Source organism: Triticum aestivum, chromosome 3A (genome assembly GCF_018294505.1).
Source record: "Triticum aestivum cultivar Chinese Spring chromosome 3A, IWGSC CS RefSeq v2.1, whole genome shotgun sequence".
Classification (NCBI taxonomy): Eukaryota; Viridiplantae; Streptophyta; class Magnoliopsida; order Poales; family Poaceae; genus Triticum; species Triticum aestivum.
The window spans coordinates 642,071,332-642,091,896 of record NC_057800.1 but is presented as its reverse complement, the minus strand read 5'-3'; the positions used below and the strand labels follow the sequence as shown (position 1 = coordinate 642,091,896).

Genomic DNA, 20,565 nt, shown 5'->3' with positions numbered 1-20,565 from the left:
AAAGCTAGGACGGCGGATCAAGCCAGGGGAGCAACAGGCGAGTGGGGCAGGTTGGCGGAGTCGGCGGTGCCGGCTGGAGGAGTGACCGGCTGGCGAGTCTCGGCATCGTTGCTACAAGCACGATCGGGCTGAGGCGGGCTGGTCGCTTCACCATCCGGCGCAGCGTCTTCGTCATCCTCTCCCTCCTCCTCTTCGCCCTCATCACTGGAGGCAATCTCCTCCGCCGAGTCCTCACCTTCGGCCGGGTTCAGCCCGAACCACTCCTCCGGCTGAGCAACGCCGGTGTCATCCACCTCAGGAGCAAAGGCGCTGGTATCGGTATACTCGGCGATCGCCGAGGCGCGCTGGATGATAGCCGGCCGCACCGCCTCCAGCTCCTCGTCAGCCTCCTGCCGCCAGGTGCTCAGCTGGTCCAAGTTCAGCCCAGGATACCAAGCCCGGACGAACTCCAGAGCCTGCCCAGCGCTGGAGCGGGCCGTTAACGCCTTCCAAGCCTCGAAGCGGCCGACTGTGATCCCCAGCCAGTCGGTGGTCCGACTTGGGGTGCGCGGAATCACCTCGCCAGGCCAGAGGGCGTCCAGCACTTGCGCTCCGGCGCGCTGAAGATGGCGGAGCATGCGATGGGCCGGCTGCAGGCGGGATTGAAGCCCCAGAAGCTGCTCCTCAAGTGACCGACTGGCATTCGACGTAATCTCGGTCCCCGCCTGCCGTCGCGTGTCGCGGTAGGCCTCGATGGCTTGGGTGGCGGCGGCTGAGTAGCCGGGGAAGTAATCTGCGCAAAGAGGAAAGCAGCGACACAAAATCAAAAAATGAATCAGATAGTAGAAGGCAGGCAAGGAAGCAAAGAAGAAGGCGGCCTACCGTCAATCAAGACTTCCACCCGGCTGTAGCCTTGGCTCAGCGTCTACCTCATCTCATCCCAGTTTGCCGCCTCAGTCTCATACTCGGCTTTGAGGGCGGCCTCGCTGTCCTGCGCCGCCTTCAGGGCCGCCCTGTGGCTCTCCTCCTGGTCGGCCAACCTCTTGGCCAGGCGGTCACACTCTTGAGCCAGGGCGGTGCACTCGGCCTCCTTGGCACGAAGAGCGGTCTGGGCTCCGCTCAACTGGCTCCTCAAGTCGGCATTGGCCCCTGCAATATAAAGAAAGAAGTCGTCAGGAAAAGATTCGACCTGACTACTCGGTAGTCGGCCCGAATCTCGGGGACTACACCCAGTGGGTGCGCTGATGCGCCCCCACTTAAAATAAAAACGGAGCGCTTACTCCGGCTCTCGGTCAGGTCAGTGGCTTTCTGATTCAACTCCTGGCCCTGGGAGTTGAAGGCGGCCGCGCGGAGGTTGTGGTACTCCTGCAGAGAAGACAAGGGACGTGAGTAAAAACAAGATGGTAATCAAGCTTTCCAATAAGTTCCAAGCCGCCTGCTCAGCAGACAGCTCGGAACTCGGGGACTACACCCAGTGGGTGCGTTGACGCGCCCCCACGGAAGAAATTAAAAGCAATCAAAGGAGCAGGAGGACTCACCCGAATAACCGACCGCGTCATGAGAAACTCCTGGGTGTACTGCTTCAGCGCGGTGGCTTGGGCCTGAAGCCGGCTCCGGACGTCCTGCACCGCCACATTCAGCACGGTTGTCCCGCCGCCCGGCGTCCACCCGGACGAGCTGTCGCTGGCCGCTTCTAGGTCCTGGGCAGACGAGCCGGCGTCCACGGTCTTCTGCGCGTCCGGCGCTGAAGTCGCCTTCCCCGCGCGCCGGCGAAGCGGTGACGAGATCACAAGATCCCCTCCCACGGTTGGCTCGCCCCCAGCCGACCGCGCAGGCGGCACTTCAGGCTGGCCTCCTCGGCCCGCTACAGTCGGCGGCGATGGCATCGTCTCCCTCTCCATCTCCGGTTGGCCGCGGCCGGCTTCCTCCAACAGGGGCACAGGGGTGTCAGGAGCCGCGGCACGAAGGGGAATGACGAACTGCGAAGGCTGGTTCTGCAGGGCCTCCGCCTCCCTCTCCGCGTCTGCGGCCTCCGCCTGGGCCTTGGCGGCTGTGACGGCTCGCGCCTCCGCCGACTTCTGCTCCGCCTCCCGAGCCGCCCTCCGCTCCTCCGCCTCCCGCTCCTCTCGCGCTTCCCGCGTGTTCCGCTCCGTCGCCTCTAGGAGGTCGGCGCGGGGATCTACCCGGCGTGAGTTTGAAGACCCTCCTACGGCTCCGACTATGGAGGCGGCCGGGACTCGCCCAAGGTAAAGAGGGGCCGTGTTTGATAAATTGAGAAAAAGGGTTTGGAAAAACATCAACCGAAGAAGAAGAAAAAAGAAAGGCATAAGAACAGTGACACTTACGCTGAGACCACCTGCGGCTGCTTCACCACCTTGCGGAAGCGGGCTGCCTTCGCGGCCGCCTCGTCCCGCTTGGTCGCCGCCGCGGTACTCTTGGGCTTCTTCGGCCGACTGCCGAAGTGGGTCGACGCGGGCTGGCGCTTCTGCGCGCCGCCCTGGGCAGTCGGCCCGACGGATGGGCCCGCACCATGGTGCTCGGGCACCGGTCGGCGGCGTGCGATGACTTCAGCCTCGTCGTCATCTGGCCAGTCCTCGAAGCCGGCCCCGAGCCCGGACCCTCCTGTGTTGCCGCCTTCCCCTGCGACGTCGTCCTCCGTGGCGGCCGCCCCCAGGTCTGGGTCGTCTACATTGTCAATCGTACGGTCGGGGAGGAACTGGCATCAACCCCTGCGGCCCCGGCTGCTGGCGGAAGCATGGGGTTCTGCCAATGAAAGGCCGGCTAGTCAGGAGTCAGCCACCATGAACTCGACAACGAGCAAAGAGGAAGAGAAACGTACCACCGGTGGAGGATTGGCGCGACAGTACGGCACCTTGCCATACTGCCACTCCTCGGTGAGCTTGCAGTTGGAAATGTAGTTCACCATGTAAGACACCTCGGCGTGAGGCATCTCCTTGGTGCTTAGCCGGCATGGGTCGAAGCGACTGCTCATCTGGCAGATCATATGAGGTCGGCCCTGGAGCGGGAGCACCCGACGCTCCACGAAGGCGGCCACCAGGTCGGCCCTGGACAGACCCTCCGACTGGATCATCACCCGGAGCCGGGCAATGGAGGCGGACCCGCCCGAAGACAGCGACCTGGACCGGAAGGACCATGAAGGCTGCCTCCCAGCCGGCGGGCCGGCTATGTAAGCTGGCAGGTTGACGAAGTCGCCTTGCGGAGCAATATTCTTCACGTAGAAGTAGGACTTCTGCCAGAGCTTCACCGACTGGATCAGCGGGATGAGCGGAAACGGGTTGTTGTCGCTCGCCCTCCGCATAGCGATGAAGGCACCACATGGGGCGGGCACGCCCGCAACGACGGTGCCGAGCTTGCACTGAAAGAACTCTCCCCACAGTTCAAGAGTGGGGAGGACGCAGAGAAAACCCTCGGACAGGGTGACGAAGGCTGATAGCAGCATCACCGCATTGGGAGTGAGGTGATGCGGCTGGAGATGATAAAATTCAAGGAACGAGCGGAGGAACTCGCTCGCCAGCAGGCCGAGGCCGCGCAGGCAGTGCGAGCGGAAGATCACCCGCTCAACCTCTTTTGGCGCCGGCGAGATCTCCCTCTTCGGCGCGAGGCGAACCCGTACGAGATCCGTGCCCGGCAACCGCCGCGTCCGACGGAGGAAGTCGACGTGGTCGTCATGGACGTTGGAGCCGTCCCAGGAGCTCGACAACGCCATGGGGACGGCGCGGCGGCGAGGAAGGTGCGACAAAAGGAGGGCGCACGACCCAGCTGCGACGAAGCGGCGGCGAGCCAAGAAGATTGGCAGGAAGGCCGAGCGGCGGCAGGTGGCTGTCGTGACGAGAGGAGGAGGAAGAAGAAGGGGGCGGAGCGAGGGAGAGCGCGCGAGCGTTTTGGCGCTCCCCTTCTCTACCCCTACTTATAGCCTCGTGCGGCGAAGCCGAGGAGGCAGGACGTGGGGGCGTAGGATTAACTGCACCCACTCCCCCCAGGCCCCGCGATTATTGCGCCATTACAGCGTGGGGAAACCGCCACTGGGGCGCGCGTGGTCCGTCCAGGCCGCAGAAGATCCGCGCATGGGCCGAGGCCCTGTAGTGGCGGGCCCCAGACTGCGGCGGCGTCCCGTCGCGCGCATGGGCTGGCAGACCCCTCCAGCCGGAGGATGCCACGTGGCGCACAGAAGACGAGCGGTCAGTTCACAGCCGGACTCGCGCGCCGACTGGCACCCGCCTTCAAACTTCAGGATCTCTAAGAGACGATGCGCCTAGTCAAAACCGGCTTCCGGTTCTCGGCTCCTCAAGATAGGAAGCTGACTGGGCTCCTCGACTTTTTTCTGCCTCGGAGCCCAACCAGCTTCGGGGACTACTGTCGGAGTAAATGACCACGGGTAGCCTAGTCGGCTTCCCCTGACACTTCAGAAAAATTACAGGCCGAACAAGCCTCCAAGCTTCCAGGACATGAGGTCGTCTTCCCCCAGCCGGTTACCTCTCAAGCCGGCTGCGCAAAGGCAGCCCAGCCCTGAAATCCTTGAGAAACAAGACCATGAGAAGGCCGACTTCCAGAAGCCGGCCATAAAAGGGCCGACTCCGAGGAGCCGGCCCCTCAGCAGGCGGCTAAGATCTTGCCCTTAGAGTCTGCACCCATATAACGGCGACAAGACGGGGCGTGGCTACAGTAAAGCCTGCCACCCCTGAATCCCGGCGCACGCATGGCCACAGTGCACCGTACGGGGCGGCCATCCCCGTCCGGCGTGACACTGTTGCCACGATGATCGTGACGTCACCCACGGCGAGGGGTCAGTACGACCTGTGGGTGGCGGGCCCCCTCGGTCAGGGAGATCCCGAAGGCGACCAGGCTTCCCACAGTCGGCCAATGGTATGGCCGGCTTCCAACAGCCGGCCAGCTCTCTCCCTCCAAGGAGGTGCTTCATTAAGGAGACAAGAGAAGGTAAGGCTACAGTGATGAGCCGCCTCGCGGCGGCACTGTAGCCATGCTTACCACGACAAAGCCATCGTCACCAGGGGCAAGGTAACAATAACCAGCCCCCGACAAGATCCCTAAGCGGTGGGGCCGTCCTGTCGGCCAAAGGGTCGGCAGCCGGCGGGCCCACCAGTCGGCGGGCCCCACTAGTCGGCGGAGAAGCCGGCGGGCATAGACATAGACGGCTGGGGCCCACGCCCAGCCGGATTACCATTGTACCCCTGGGGGTAGGCCTATATAAACCCCCCAGGGTTCCCATGCAGAGGGAGATCACTCTTTGGATGGATTTTAGACACCACAAGGAGAAGAGGAGCGGGCTAGCCTGGCCCTCCCTCATCCTTTTACCGAACAGCTCAAGGAGCATTCTGTAGCAACCCACGAACTAGTGATCATGCGGAGACCCCGCAGAGCAGCATTAGGGGTGTTATCTCCACGGAGAGCCCTGAAGCTGGGTAAGATTCACCGGCGTGCATGTCTTCGCTTATCCCGTTTCCAGGCACCGGCGATGTTTTATTGGCTCCCACAATGATAAGCCATCCATTGGCATATGTCGCACCAACCACCCGGCATCGGCGTCATCGACCCTCTGTTGAAGAAGAAGCTGCTCGGCCCGGGAAGAGGACAGCTCCGCCTGCGCCACGCCGAGGGCGCGTTGCTTCGGCCAGTTTGGCCCTGAGGGCTGCGGTCCTGCCCTCGGCCTCGGCCTTGATCAGCCCCAGCCTCGTCCCGTGTTCGCGCTCGAGGGCCGAGCGAGCTTCCGCCACGTGGCGATCGACTTCTTCCTGGGCTCGGGCTTCGCGCGCGGCAACGTCATCCTCCGCCTGGGCCACCGGGCGCTCCCTCATCTCCAACCGCTCAAGGTCAAGGTTGCGCTCGGCGGCCTCCAGCGTCAGCACCTCCTCGCGCTTAAGAAGCTCCACCCGGTCGACAGAGGCCACCCCCATCGACTCAAGGGCCGCCTGGCGCAATTCCACTTGCTGCTCCAGGGAGTTGCTCAGGCTTGGAGCTCCCGTGCGCGCTCCTCCGCATCCTTGCGCCGTCGGTCTGCCTCCCGAGCCTCCTCAACAGCCAGGGAGCAGGCCTCCCGCGAAGCTGCCAGCGACGCCTCAGCCTTCGCATTGTCAAGATCATGTTGATGATGCGCGAGGGCTATGACAACCTTTAGTTTACACTTCTCCTCAACAAGGCGCAAACCTTCGGCCTCGAGGCGCGCATCCTCGTCAGCAAGCTCTGCCCCGATCTGGCTCACCGCATCCGCCGCCCCCTGGAGGAACTCTTCACGAAGGGCACGACACTCCCGAGCACACCTGAGCACCTCTTCCACATCACCCTCTTCCGCTGGAGCATGCAGAGGGCCCTGGGGCGGTAAGCCCCCTCCAGGCGTGGGGCAGGGGGCTGCCGCCCCAGCCGTCGCTAGATGGACCACCCTGAGAGTCCGGCCCGACGTCGATCCACCCACGAAGGAGGAGCCAAGGACAGACCTCAGCCATTCGCCTTCTATGACCAGAGAAGGGGCACGGGGCAAGCCTGACGCGCCCCAAGAAGACTCGCGAAGAAAGGGCATCGGGCGAGCAAGCTCGAGGCGCCCTATGGAGCAGATCACTCCACCAACCGGTCCAGCGGCGAGGGCGCCACCTGAGCTCGGCGGACCCGGAGCCAGCAAAGGGGGCGAAGCTGCGGGGGCTGGCTCCTGGGTCAACTCGACGGACTCAGCAAGGCGGGACCTGAAGGGCCACGATCAGCCACAAGGATAACAGAGCAAGTGAGCAGGGAAAGAAGAAGGCTTACTCGTCCATGACAAAGTACTTCCTGTGCGTCAACAAGCGGCAAGGGTGGTCGCTGCCGCCTGAGGCCTCCTTCCTCTTGCGAAGGGCCTCGAAGTCTACACGAAACCGACCCAAGCGCCTGGGGCGGGGGGCGGCCTGGGGCGCAGAAGAAGCCTCAGGATTATCGGCGCCGGAGGAGTCAGCTTTGGGGGCACCGTCGGGCGTCGCCTCGCGAAGAACGACTGGGGGCTCGGGAGCCCCAGCCTCAGGAGCCGAAGGCCAAAACCCTGCATCAACCGCCGCCCCAGAACGGGCCCCGGGAGACGCCGCCTTCGAGGCTTCACGCGGCGCCACCACCTCGACATCAGCCACCTCAGCTCCCGCCGGCTCTCTTCCCGCTCTATCGCCTGGGGAGGAACCGCTGTGGGCGGGGGGGGGGGGAGCAACCACGACAACTAGGTTCTCGCGCGGCCCCGTGAGGCTAGCCGGGCATAGCTCCCACTCGTCGAAGCTGGGCATTTGCTTCACGAAATCAGCCCTGCCGAAACAAAGGTACAGAAGGACGCCACCGCTCCGTAGGCTGCCTGGGGAAGGATCACCATTCAAGACCCGAAGCACCGTTCGCAGCACTTCGGGCGCCAAATCCTCCTCCTGAAGCCGCATGCGGTCTCTGCGCCCCGCAAAGTCCCACATCCGGCGAGAGTGGCGCTGGAGAGGAGCAATGTGACACAGAAGGAACTCCCTCACCACCTTGGGCGCTGTCACATTGTGCGCCCTCAAACTTTCGAAGCGGCGCCAGACGAAAGCGAGCCGGGGGCTCGCGAGCGGTTCATGACCCCAGCCTGGGTTGGGAACAACAGGCAAGGTCGGGTGCGAGAGCAAGGGGCTGGGCACCACGACGTCCACGTACAGCCACCGCTCTCTGAACCTGGCCTAAGAAGGCGAAAGGCCGAAGTCAATCCCTGAAGCAGCCGTCTCGGGCACAACGAAGAAGCTTACACACCCCAAGCACTGAGTGGGATCGCTCAGGCGCAAGGAGAAGAAGTGGCGCAGCAGGGCAACAGAAGGAGGGATGCCTATCATCGCCTCGCACACAAAAGCAAAGACGGCCAAGAGGGTAATGGACTCCGGCCCGAGGTGCATCATGTGGATCTGATAATGGGAGAGCGCAACATTGAAGAAAGCAGAAAAGGGGAGAACCAGACCCGCCCATAGGGCGTCGGCAAAGAATCGGACCTCCGTGACGGTCCTATCAAGAAAGGCGCGGGATGCGGGCCAAACTGTGGTCCGGCCGCACTCGTTGAAGATGGAAGCAAGGGCGGAGTGGACCTTGTCCAAGGCTTCCGGGTTGAGTATGATTGACCGATCGATGGCGGGGGCCGCCGCTGGAAGTGCGCAGGACGGAGGCGCGGGCTTCTTCCCCCTTCCCTTCTTTGTCGGAGCCATGGCGTTGGGGAAGGGAAAGAGCTCAAGTCGGATTGGCGGCGGGGGTTGGAGCTCGGAGAAGAGTAAAGGTAGGAGGCGAGCGGGCAACCAAAGGAGGAACAACTGTGTGCAACTACGGATCCGCTTAGCCGGGCGCGTAGCAAGGCATCGTGGGAAGTGCAGACGCCCACGCCCAATCAACCGCCACGCGGCACCCAAGGTCGCATGCTGTTAGGGCCCGCGGCACTTCGCGCTTACCCCTTTGCTTCTCAGCTAAGCCAAGCCCGCACGCGCCTTGGGCCCAGGGGCTACTGTCGACGTTCTGGGAACGGGGGTCCCCAGACTTGCCTGCCTGCGGCCCGCGGCGTGGCTCAAGCGGGGCCCCAGCACGGCCCGTCTTCATCAGCTCAAGCTCAAGACCCTCGCGAGGGGCCAACCCTCGCGGAGTGGACGACGGGAAGCTTCCTCAAAGGCAGCCTCATCAGGCAGGCTCGCGAGGAGGCGAAGAGATCAAGGTAGGGGTACCTCGCGAGGAACCCGTGACGCAAGCCATGACGATCGAGACCAGGCGGGCGCCGGCCTGCGCAGTGTCCTTGTTTCCTCTTTGGTGCAAAGGGGGCAAGCACATGCCAAGGCATCAGGCAAAGGTTACCATTCCGGTGCAACGAGACCAAGACCAGCCAGACGGCAGGACGGAGGTCACCGTGGAGCCCAAGACGGCGTCATCGCCAGTGCTTTTGGCAGCCGAAGACCACCTTTGGTCAGGATAACTTGTACTAGATGTTCCCCTTCGAAATGGCCAATTGTTGGCTCCCTTCCTGCTCATTATTTGGGGAGAGGCCCAGGGCCTCTATAAATAGAGCTAGCCACCACAGAAGGAGGGAACGACTAGAAATCTGGTAGAACCATAGCAGAGAGAGAGAGAGAGAGAGGCGACTGAACTCACCCTAGCAGTTCATCGCACCAGCTCAAGAACACCTCTCGCGAGGCTGTTCTTCCCTTGTACTGTCCATCATCAGCCCCAGAGACAATCCACCACACCACACACTGGAGTAGGGTATTACACCACAACAGTGGCCCGAACCAGTATAAACATCGTGTCCCTTGTGTTGTTTACCATTTTCATCTTAGTTCGCACGAGAGGATCGGACGTAGATCGGTAGGGGAGAGATCTCCGCGCGCACCCCAGTGTTCGAACCTCAAGGGTCTGCCGGAACCCGAAACCCGACACACATGACAGACACCTTTCTTCTTGTTATTCTTCTTCTTGAAGTTCGTGTGTTGCACATCCTTATTCTTCCCATCAAACTTTGCTTTACCATCAAACTTGCCCTTGTTCTTGAACTTGTGGGGCTGGAAGTTCTTCTTTTGTACCAGATTGGCACTAGATCCCCCCTCAATACCTCGAGCACGTGTGTCCTTTGCTCTTGCCTTTTCTTCCACATCAAGAGTGCCAATGAGATCCGGGACGGAAAACTCTTGTCTCTTATGCTTCAGCATGGTAGCAAAGTTCCTCCATGAAGCAGGAAGCTTAGTGATGATACCTCCGGCAACAAACTTGTCCGGTAGCATACAACCGAAGTGCTCAAGTTCTCTAGCAAATGATTGTATCTCATGAGCTTGCTCAACCACGGAGCGCTCTTCAGTCATCCTATAGTCATAGAATTGCTCCATGATGTACAGCTCAGTGCCAGCATCCGAGACCCCAAACTTGGCCTCGAGTGCATCCCACATATCTTTTCCATTATCAATTGACGCATAAACATCAACTATGTTCTCACCAAGAACACTCAAGAGAGCAGCCTTAAACAGAGTATCCATTTTCTGAAAGGCTTGTGCCTGTTGAGCATCAAGCTCCTCTTCAGGTTTGCCGAGAGTGGCGTCATAGCAACTCATGGTTTGAAACCATAAGACTGCTCTCACGCGCCACCTCTTGTAGTGAATACCCTCAAACATAGGAGATCTCATGGAAGCAGCAAAACTACTTGGGGTAAATTGCCTATAATAAGGTTTTTGGATTGTTGGAAATATGAGCAATTTACCAAATGATTTTATTAACAGAAATACTAGATAAAGCATGACTAATATAGTAGAGATAAAACAAGTCATGCGTTCTGACAGAGAGAAGGTAAATAGCTTCCGCATATATGGACCGTAGCCTATCATATCCATAGCAGACAGTAGAACTAGTTGCATATATGAGGTAGAACCTAACATATTTAGGGCAAGTACTATTACGAGAAACTGTGGCAGGATATCTAACAGAAAGAAGAACACATACGTGACAGCAGCGTACGAAGGAGTTAGTCAGTAGTCGCGCAGAGCGCTCCCCAAAAATCTTATCACCCTTCTCCCGTACAGGACTCAAAGAGGTGCGGTTTCGGAGGCCTACTGTCCCGACCTGCGGTGCAGGTCGCAAGCCGGGATGAGGAAGACAGCAGCAGCTCAGAGATTGGAACCGGTGGCGAGAGGAAGGAGAAGTTCTGGCGTGGCGTGGCGTGGCGAGGCGGGCGGAGGATGAGCGAGCGTGGATATCCCTCTTGTTCTCATGCTCGTACAAGTGGAGAAAGAACCTCCCTTATAAGGAGGTCCAACCCCCACTAAACTAGCAATGTGGGACTAAACTTTTGTACCACCTCTTGCCTTGCATAAATGGGCTAAGTGGGTCTTTAGGATTTATTAGGAATTTCTGAAACTGCTATTGGGTTAGGCCCAAAATAGACAAAATTCCAGCAGTAATATCGCACATTTTTAGGCGAAACAGATGAGGTGGCGAGTAATTAATAAGGAAAGAGGGACATGTGCTAACATAACTAGTTATTGTAACATTACACATATCAAGACAAGATGAGTCTACAACCTAATAAATAAAGTGTTATATGACACCGTACATATGTTACTCCTCACTATAGATATAGTAACATAATAACATATGCATGTTACTAGTCTAAGTTACTTTTTTTTAAGACAAACTAGTGTAAGTTACCCATTGTGACTAGTCTGGAGTTTCCTGCCACAGAGGGCTACCGAACACGCCATCGCTCAACTTCCATCGGCCCAACTGCTTTTTCGTACTCGTGTCCGCGTTCTAAACCCACAACCCCCTCTCGCAGACCGCGGCAGCCTGCGCGGCCACCGCCGAGGCCACGATGCCGTCGATCGCCGCCGGAGGAGGCTGGCGCCTCTTCTCCGCGGGCAGGGGCATCTCCTGGCTGCGCCTCCGCCGCCTCCAGCGCCCGCTCCTCTCCTCCCTCGCCGGCGGCGGTGGCGGCCACGCGCCGCATCTGCCGGTGGTCATCGTCGGGGCCGGGCCCGTCGGGCTCGCCCTCTCCTTCCTCCTCGCCAAATTCGGTAAGCGCCACCAGCCTCCGCGAGCTATGCTCTGCTTCGCGCTTCGGTAGGCGTGGGGCGAGGATTTGTTTGTGAGCACCTGCGGAGTCGCCCCAATCAGATGTTCAGTGGATCAATCGGAGCTCAGCTGATAAATTTGACATTTCGTTTTGTTGAAACCTCGCAGGCATCAAATGCACGGTCCTAGAGAGAAGCATGGAGTTCACTAGGCACCCCCGGGCGCATTTCATCAACAACCGCACCATGGAGGTGTGTTATCAGTTATCTGCCAAGCGCACCCCCAACATTGCCATTTCAGCCCTTCGTGTGTGTTGTGTGGGTGGTGATTTCATAGGTTTGGGTGGTGTTGGCAGATCTTCCGCAAGTTCGACGGCCTGGCTGGGGACATCGAGAGGGCTCAGCCGCAGGTGGACCTGTGGAGGAAGTTCGTGTACTGTACCTCGCTTTCCGGAACCATTCTCGGTTCAGTTGATCACATGAAGCAGGAAGGTGAGTTTAGTTCTTGAAGTGTTTGCGTGCGCGATGTTCTGAACCTCGCTGCATACATTGACCGGCTGACGATTATTTTGTGCAGATTTTGACAAGGTCATTAGTCCTATATCGGTCGCACACTTCTCGCAGTACAAGCTAGTGGATTTGCTACTCAAGAAACTGGATGACGTTGGCTTTGAGACGTGCTTTCCTGATGAGCTTGGCGGTAGCTCCGCTCAAGATTTGCTGCTGGAAAACAAGATACTGATGGGACACGAGTGTAGCTCCATTCAGCTGACCGATGCCGGCATTCTGGTTGGAGCATCATTTAACAATGGGGGGAGGATGCAGGAGAGGAAGCTTCACTGTGGCCTTCTTCTTGGGGCAGATGGCGCAAGAAGCAAAGTGCGTGAGTTGGCTGGTATATCTATGAAAGGTGAAAGGGACTTGCAGAAATTGGTCAGTGTTCATTTTGTGAGCAGGGATCTTGGAAAGTATTTATCTAGTGAGAGGCCTGGCATGCTGTTCTTTATTTTCAACCCTGATGCAATTGGTGTGCTCGTGGCACATGACCTGGAGCATGGGGAATTTGTGTTGCAGGTATATCAAATTAGCAGACTGTTGTGAGTAAGATGCCCATTATGCTGAAGGAAGTAGGATGATTAGTTATCTAGCTGTTAATTTATCTCCTGTTTCATGTTCAGGTTCCATTTTATCCGCCTCAGCAGATGTTTGAGGATTTTAGTGCAAAGGTGATTTCAGTTGAATATTTTTCTCAATTTCTAGTTTTTGGCATTTCCCACCTCATTCACCTGTGAACGTCTACTAAAAATTATCTTCGGCACCCAGTCTGTATAGCCTTGTCATTCTGAAATGCTTGTTCTGTAGTATTCTTTCAAGAACTTATTTGCAGTCCTTACAGTTCTGAAATACTTGTTTTGTAGATTTCTAGTCTGCAGAGTAAATTTTATGCCGATATTTACACGCCTCCTTACTCTTTTCCCCCGTATGTATTTCCCCTTTGGTTCTAGGTGTGCGAGCAAATTATTGTCAAATTGGTTGGATGGGAGCCAGCAGATATTCAGGTTTTAGACATAAAACAATGGGCAATGCATGCTGAAGTTGCAGAGAAGTATGTTGGCTGCGACAATCGTGTAATCCTAGTTGGTGATGCTGCTCACCGCTTTCCTCCTGCTGGTGGTTTTGGTTAGTAGTTATTTTCAAATTTGATACTGCAATATTACCATGCTGAACTCGTTATTATGTATCTGAAGTTCAAATGTATAAAGAGATGTGCACTTCCTGACATCTTTTCGCAGGAATGAACACTGGTGTTCAGGATGCACATAATTTGGCTTGGAAATTGTGTTTACTTCTAAATGGCATCGCTGACCCATCAATTATACAAACTTATGAGTCAGAGCGCAAACCTGTTAGATTCTCCTTGCATGCCTTCTGTTCGTCAATGTTAACATCTCTGCTACAAATATACTGAAATAGCATTCATGCTTCTTTATGACAGGTTGCCATTTTTAACACAGTACTTAGTTTGGAAAACTTCAAGGCAGCAATGTCTATTCCTGCTACCCTTGGCCTTGATCCAACCATTGCAAACTCAGGTAAAGTACCCTGCTCCTGCAAGAGGGCTGTGCACAATTTATTGATATTCTCTTTGAAAAGTAAATATTGACAACATGTACAACTATGGTTGATTACAGTTGAATGTTTGTAACTTGCCCCTTATACGCATCCCTCACATGTTTCTATCAGTGCACAGAGTAATCAACAGCAGCCTAGGATCAATCATTCCAAGAAATTTACAGAAGGTGGTTCTGGAAGGATTATTTTCCATTGGTCGTACACAAGTCTCGGACTACATTTTGAGTGAGAACAATCCCCTTGGATCCTTGAGACTAGCAAGATTGAGAAGTATTCTTGATGAAGGAAAAAGTCTACAGCTGCAGTTCCCTGCAGAGGATCTTGGCTTTCGGTTAGTCTCTGTACTGTGAATGATTCTTCAAAACAACTTTACTGTTTATCTTCCTTTTGAGTTTACTTGATGGAACAACATGAGTAGACCGCCTCCGGAGACAATACTATGTTCTCACCAAATAGGCAAGTTTCTGACCTGGATCTACTGTGCACTTTCAGCTATGAAAAAGGAGCCCTAGTTGCTGAAGATTGTGCTGACACCACTTATCAAGCAGAAAAACAGAAGCATTCTAAGAGGTCATCAGGAGAGTACATCCCATCTGCTAAGGTTGCTTCACGGCTACCACACATGCTGGTGAGACCACTGTCTGCTTCGAGTGAGGTTCGACCCTTTGACCCCTATAATTGGTACATTCTTTTTTAGCCGTTCATGTACCTTTGTGTAAGCCGTGGGCGTGATGACTTCTTACAGGGCATGTTCTCAACACTGGACCTAGTAAGTGGGGATAAAGTTGAGTTTGTTATCATTATCGCACCACTGAAAGAGTCATATAAGCTTGCCCGGGCCATGCTAAGGATAACAGATGAATTCGAGTTATCAGCCAAAGTTTGCGTCATGTGGCCACAAGGTTCAGGGGGCGAGGGAGTGAAAGGGAGCATGTCCGAGCTGGCTCCCTGGACAAACTATGTCGATGTCGAGGAAATACCAAGGGCATCTGCCAACTCGTGGTGGGAGATGTGTCAGGTAAGCAATAGAAGTGTTATTTTGGTTAGGCCTGATGAGCACATAGCATGGAGAACAGAACCTGAAACGGTGAGAGATGCTTATGCAGACGTTAGAAAAGTCTTTTCTCAGATTTTGAGTTTAAATAGGCCCCAGGTGTAAGAATGCCCAGATATACATTCATTAACTGACTGGGTTCAAGTGTCAAACTTAGAACCTCGACCACTAGACGTGGACATTAACCGTTCCATGCTGCATTATTTGCATGTACATGACCGTCAGGTTTGTTTGTTGATATCTTCTCACACATGTTGGTTACATTATCATACATTTGACATGAACTTCCCGGAGATGTTACATCAATGTGAATAAAATTATCTTTGTTACATCATGCTTTAGATATGTTGGCTGTCAGCTTCTTGTACTAATCAACAGGGAGTGTTTGGACCAAGTGTTTTTGTTGTGATTTGTTTGTTACACTGTACACTGAACCCCAAGAATCGGGATACAGATCCATATCTTCCCCCCAAAAAGTGAGTTTTATTATGCACTAAACCCCATGAATTCTAACCCGAGCCATCCCTATCTAAACAAGCGTAAAGAACAAAATTAGCGAGTCATTATAACTAGTGATGCAGCCACTTTCTAGCTTTCACCATAGCAATGAAGTTATCGAATAGATAATCTGTACATCAAGCCTGAGAACATCACCTGAACATACACTTAGGTGCTATCAAAACTTGATTCAATCTTCAACAGCACTACGGCACATCATTACACATCAAACCGATACCTAAGTCACAGAAACACCAGAGAAGCTTCTTCTTCTCAGGTCTCTGAGAACACTAGCAATTCTCCTGCACCTTGAGACACAGCAGCGTCATACAACACTTGTCACTGCAATGATAATCTGCCCTGCAATACCTATCATACACCCAAGCACCGCACCGGCGACAACCTGCGAGCAAATTTGAGTGGGCAATAAGTTTTCTGGTACGATCATGGAGGGGCAAACCTCCCAGAACGGGCAATGAGCTCAGCTGGCGACTGGGTGATCGCGGTAAAAATATGGCATCGCTTTCGAACTGCCAAACTAATACTAAAAATGGAGAATGAAAAGGACATTTGAGCAGACCTGGGTCGGGGTATGGCCTAAAAGTTCACGCAATGGTCTTGTTTCAGCCAAGGGATGTTCAGCCGGTAGTTCACAGACTATTTGGTTCAACACCTAAAGAATGGAAAAGGTCAGGACAAGGCGCAGCATAATTACAAAACTCAGAACATCAAAGCATATATAATCACAAAAATCAGAGCAGATGTTACATACCGCTGCTTGCTTTCCAGCATGCAATCTGACACCAGAAGCATCGTACATCACCTGCCAATCAAGTGACAAAATCGAAACTCAAAGACCTCGTCGTCATGAATCAACAGACAGGAAATTAAGTATAAAAATCCTGCACGATGCTTGCACTCAACATTTTAATGTCCAACTCATGGTAGAACGCTTATGTCCAGGAAGAAGCAACATATTATTTTTCTTCATAAACAAACAGGTGATGCGTGATGGGACGAGATGGATAACCTACCACACTTGCGAATATCGTTGATGTGGCAAAGAGGGCACTGCCGAAGCCCTCTTGGAAGCCAATGGCTACCGATAATGCTGTAACGGTCGCGGAATGCGACGACGGCATGCCACCGGAGCCGATAAGCCGCTTAGGATCCCATCTTTTCTCCTTATACCTTCATTCAGTCAAGAAGTAATGCACATCAGACCTATTGCAGCAGCATCTGCCTATGAAAACTTACTGCAACAATTAACAAGCACAGAAGTGTGTATTTTATTTTTATTTGATAGTGCGAATAAAGGCGCAGAAGTGTGTAATGGGGAATTAATCACAAAATCCATTGATCATGTCAGATCAACGCCCAAATTTATTGGTTTGTTTTTGTCTCGTATGAATATCTTTTTTGGGTGATCATGGTTAAGGGCCTCTGAATGGAAACGAAACGAAACACGCAGTCAGAGAATATGTGAGTTGCAACGTTTGTTTAGATGTGTTCAAGCTGAAGAAATGCAAATTTCACCCACCCCAGAACAGGCACGGGCCGACCAAACCATATGCTTAATTTGAAGAGATTACGGCGATTTTGCTTATGCTCCCAGCTCATTTCCCCCCCCCCCCCCCCCCCCCCCCCCCCCTAAGACGCAAGTAAATAATTCCAGAGGGAATCGCATTCTCCAGCCTAGCATCCCCAAGGAGCAGAGCAAAATCAGAGAATCGGAGGGAATTGCATTCTGAACCAGATCTCCCCTGAACGATTCCCCACTCTAATCTGTGAAAATTGAAGACTAACTTTGACCCTCCTCCTCTGGCCGCAATTCCACGGCCAAAGAAGGCGCCGTCCAGGGGAGGAGGAGGTGGAAGCGAAGGTCAGAGCAAGGGTCGTCAGTCGTCGTTGGCGGCCAGCGATTGGTTGGGTTACCTGGTGAGGAAGAACTTGATGGACTGCGCGATGGCGAAGCCGAGCAGCGCGGCGACGAGGGGGAAGTTGTGGAAGACGGCGAGGTAGGAGAAGCCCGGGGCGGCCGCGGCGGCCGGCGGCGACGAGGAGGCGGCGGCGCCATCACCACCACCACCGTCCCCCATGGCTGGTTCCGTTTCTTTCCTCCCGGACGGACGGTCGGACGGCCGGCTATTCCCGGTATGGAGCGCTTACTTGTAGCGATCCCCCTATATACCCGCAGCACTAAATTTATAGCCTTCCTTCCCTCCCTCCCTCCTACTCCAAAAAATTATGTGCGCCCATGGGCGGCGATTCGCCCTACTTATACCTCCCCTTTCCCCCCTATCTCGCTCTAGAAATTAATTAAAAAGGAAACTGACTAATAAACTTGCTCTGCCGAGTGTATTTTTGAACTGGGGAGGTGATGCTGACGCTGCCGGAGATGATTGGGTTGGGGGGTCGGGGGTGGCATCGCAGGGGAAGCGGCCGCAGCTGATGCCGATGCCGATGCCGGTTGGCGGGTCAGGGGTGGGGTGGAGGCGAATATGCCCGCCCGGGGCCGGGGCGATGGGGTTGGAGTTGCATGTGGCGCCAATTAATTTACAATCAGCTCGAGGTTTTGTCCGGTGGCGGCGGGCGGGTCCGTGATTAATTAGCTTATTATGGCCTTTTGTTTGAAAAAAAAGGACAGGCAGGCAGGCAGGCAGGCACGCTTTGCGTGACTTGGAGAACGACTCAACGGAACGGTGACCTCGGCCGACGGCGACGGTGCCAAGGTGATGATGGCATGGCCCGCCCCAATCATGGGATCCGCAGCGTCGGCCGGCTCTCACGGCAACTGCATGAGCGGCCGCTGTGAGAGCCGGCCAGGAACGCGTGCCCCTATCTATTGGGACCGCGCCTTGGCGCAAGGGCGCCGGTCCTAATGTTTTGTTCAAACAGGTAATGCTAAGTTAGTAGTAATCCAGATTCTGGCGCTATATTTTTATTTTGATGCTGACAGGTGGTGTCTGGCTCGACACGTTATCCAGATGTAAACAAAGTACAAATCTTTGCAAGAGTAATCAAATATGAGATCGTCTTTATAGATAATGTAACTGTTGCCAACATATCTTGGCGCATTGTCTGGTCCATCCCATAGGTGCAGCATGCCTAATTCTAAATAATGACATAATGCCAGATCCAAAATAAAAAAGAGCAAAGTAGCTACCTATGATAGATTGCTATTTGATTGGACAGCATAAAGACCCAAGGAAGGAATAGTAATAGCCCATGTCAATAGGGTCACAACTATACATTCATTACAGAGGATAGAAGGTTCACAATTATACATTCATTATAGAGGATAGATGTTTAATATAACAGAAGCAAGTCAGAATCCAAAATAACAAAGAGCAGAGCAGCCGCCCTTTGATAGATTCTATTTGATCACAAAGGCATAAAGACCCCATTCATAGCATACAAATGGTTGTGCACAACAATAAATTCACTACAATATACCAAAAGCAAGAGATACGTCATAACAACAGAAGTACATCGAAAGGTGTAGCGGATGCCGATGCGTCTTAAGCTCGTAGCAAACACGCAACTTCCCATGCAGAGTATATGTCCTGGCAAGAAGAGAAAAGGAGGTGGAGCATCACAATACATAATTTATAAGACTAAAGAGGACTACAATATCACAATAATTCGAAGGAGCAATTGTGCCTACTCATGATCTCAACAGATGCGACTTTGATACATATATTTCTTCCATCATTTTTATATGAATAATCACGATCTTAAAATTATGTCGGTGCAGTTTGGTTATAATCAAATCAATCAACCAGCTATGCAAGTATGATAGTTATCAACAAAGAGCTACTAAAACCAAGGTATAGTCAACCTACAGGATAATTAAGGCCCTGGCTTTGATTAATGTAGTAGCCACGACCGACAGCCATGTCAACAACAATTTTCTACTTGATCTCCTAAAGAGTCCTGGTTCAATGATATAGAAAAGGTTACACATGTGAAAACTAACACCTTTTTAAATTAAAGCATGGGGTGGTCATATTTCACATACTTGTAAATTGCTTTCATATCATCTGGAATCTCTGTGATCTTTTGGACAGAGACAACTTTGTAGATAGTATTATTTTTCAGGACAGCAGACCAGATATAAAGTTCAGTAGTGTGTCGATTCGTTTCAAAGGATGCAAAGAACAAACTGCCGAGTAGGGTGGCTCACCCGCTGCTGTAGTCGTTGCTTGGAGGTGCCGGCAAATGGACGGGTTGTATTGGCCACCGGATCCAGTGCACGCGCAAGCTCGACGGGGAGCAGCGGTGCGAGAGCTTCGATGTCGCGGCGGCTCACCTCTTCCTCGTTGGGATCCTCAGCGCACACCTCGTCTTCCGCCGCCAATAGAGAACTACAGACTATACGTATACAATGTGATTGGCAAGAGCTAATACTAAGTAGGATTAGTTAACTACTTTGATAACCATCACAACTTGCCAACGTTCTTAGACTATCCAGATTTCTGAAAGTAAATACCATGTGCAATTCATATAAATTTGCATCACCTAGAAATCTTTGATGTGTCCTTCAAGAATATTAAAGCGGCTGAACTGGGCAAGAATCTTCCTTCAAGTACTTCCAGAAGGAAGATTTCAATAGCAATCTTGGAATAGTTCTGGTGTGATATATTTGAAACCTTCAAGCACCATTTTTGCTAATATAACTGAAAGCTTACCAAGAAGAAAAATACTAAAATCAACTTAGGTTGCCAGTCAAATGTACAGCCCAACCATGATTATTTTTGTAGCAGCACAAAGAACTAAAAGGTGCCACTTCCATGCAGCCAATAATTTTAAATTAGATGCCCAAAACATATGTGGATTAAACTTCCTTAAAATAATGGTGATGCAAGCCTTCCTAATGCAGTTGCGGCATGGCTTGCTCAAATTCTCGCTTCTGGCTTACCTCCTCCGACCAGTTAGATTTATCATTTTTCTTCATTTATAAATACCCATAGTGACACAACAACATCTCGACTATGCTACAGCTATCACAGTGGTCTACAAATTACAGATTCGTATATGTATTTTGTTGTCGCCTCAAGTAGTTTTAGATTAAAATCCTGATCCAGAACTACAGCTAAACTGGAGCGAGCGGTAGATTTCTTAGTCTGGTAATCTGATTTGGTAGTGCTTATACATCAAAAATTTGTTTATCGACAGAAAAACTATGTTATGCATTATTTACAAAAAAATTGTTTTCGTATAGGGTCAGAAATACATTTCAGCATCCAAAGCAATAAGAGAGAAATAATTTCAGTATAATCAGTACAGAGCAACAATATCTGAACTTCTTGTCAGTCAAAAGTAATAATATATGGAGATAATCTATCTTGCATGTGGCGCAACATTAAATTT

At 53.3% G+C, this 20,565-nt stretch overlaps 2 protein-coding genes across 2 annotated transcripts; one reads left to right on the top strand and one right to left on the bottom strand.

Annotated features, from left to right (window-relative positions):
* Positions 1 to 11,194: 11,194 nt before the first annotated feature.
* Positions 11,195 to 14,934, top strand: LOC123062825 (putative polyketide hydroxylase). Its single transcript, XM_044486496.1, has 11 exons — positions 11,195 to 11,510; positions 11,677 to 11,759; positions 11,864 to 11,999; positions 12,085 to 12,581; positions 12,686 to 12,733; positions 13,013 to 13,187; positions 13,301 to 13,413; positions 13,504 to 13,600; positions 13,752 to 13,971; positions 14,133 to 14,295; positions 14,386 to 14,934. The coding sequence occupies exons 1-11, from the start codon at positions 11,309 to 11,311 to the stop codon at positions 14,797 to 14,799; spliced, it is 2,148 nt and encodes a 715-aa protein (XP_044342431.1). The 5' UTR covers positions 11,195 to 11,308; the 3' UTR covers positions 14,800 to 14,934.
* A 304-nt stretch (positions 14,935 to 15,238) lies between these two features.
* LOC123062826 (uncharacterized membrane protein YuiD) lies at positions 15,239 to 17,653 on the bottom strand. Its single transcript, XM_044486497.1, has 5 exons — positions 17,128 to 17,653; positions 16,227 to 16,383; positions 15,965 to 16,015; positions 15,773 to 15,865; positions 15,239 to 15,595 (listed from the first exon to the last, which is right to left on the bottom strand). Exons 1-5 carry the CDS (start codon positions 17,289 to 17,291, stop codon positions 15,518 to 15,520), a joined length of 543 nt encoding a protein of 180 aa, XP_044342432.1. The 5' UTR covers positions 17,292 to 17,653; the 3' UTR covers positions 15,239 to 15,517.
* Positions 17,654 to 20,565: the final 2,912 nt, after the last annotated feature.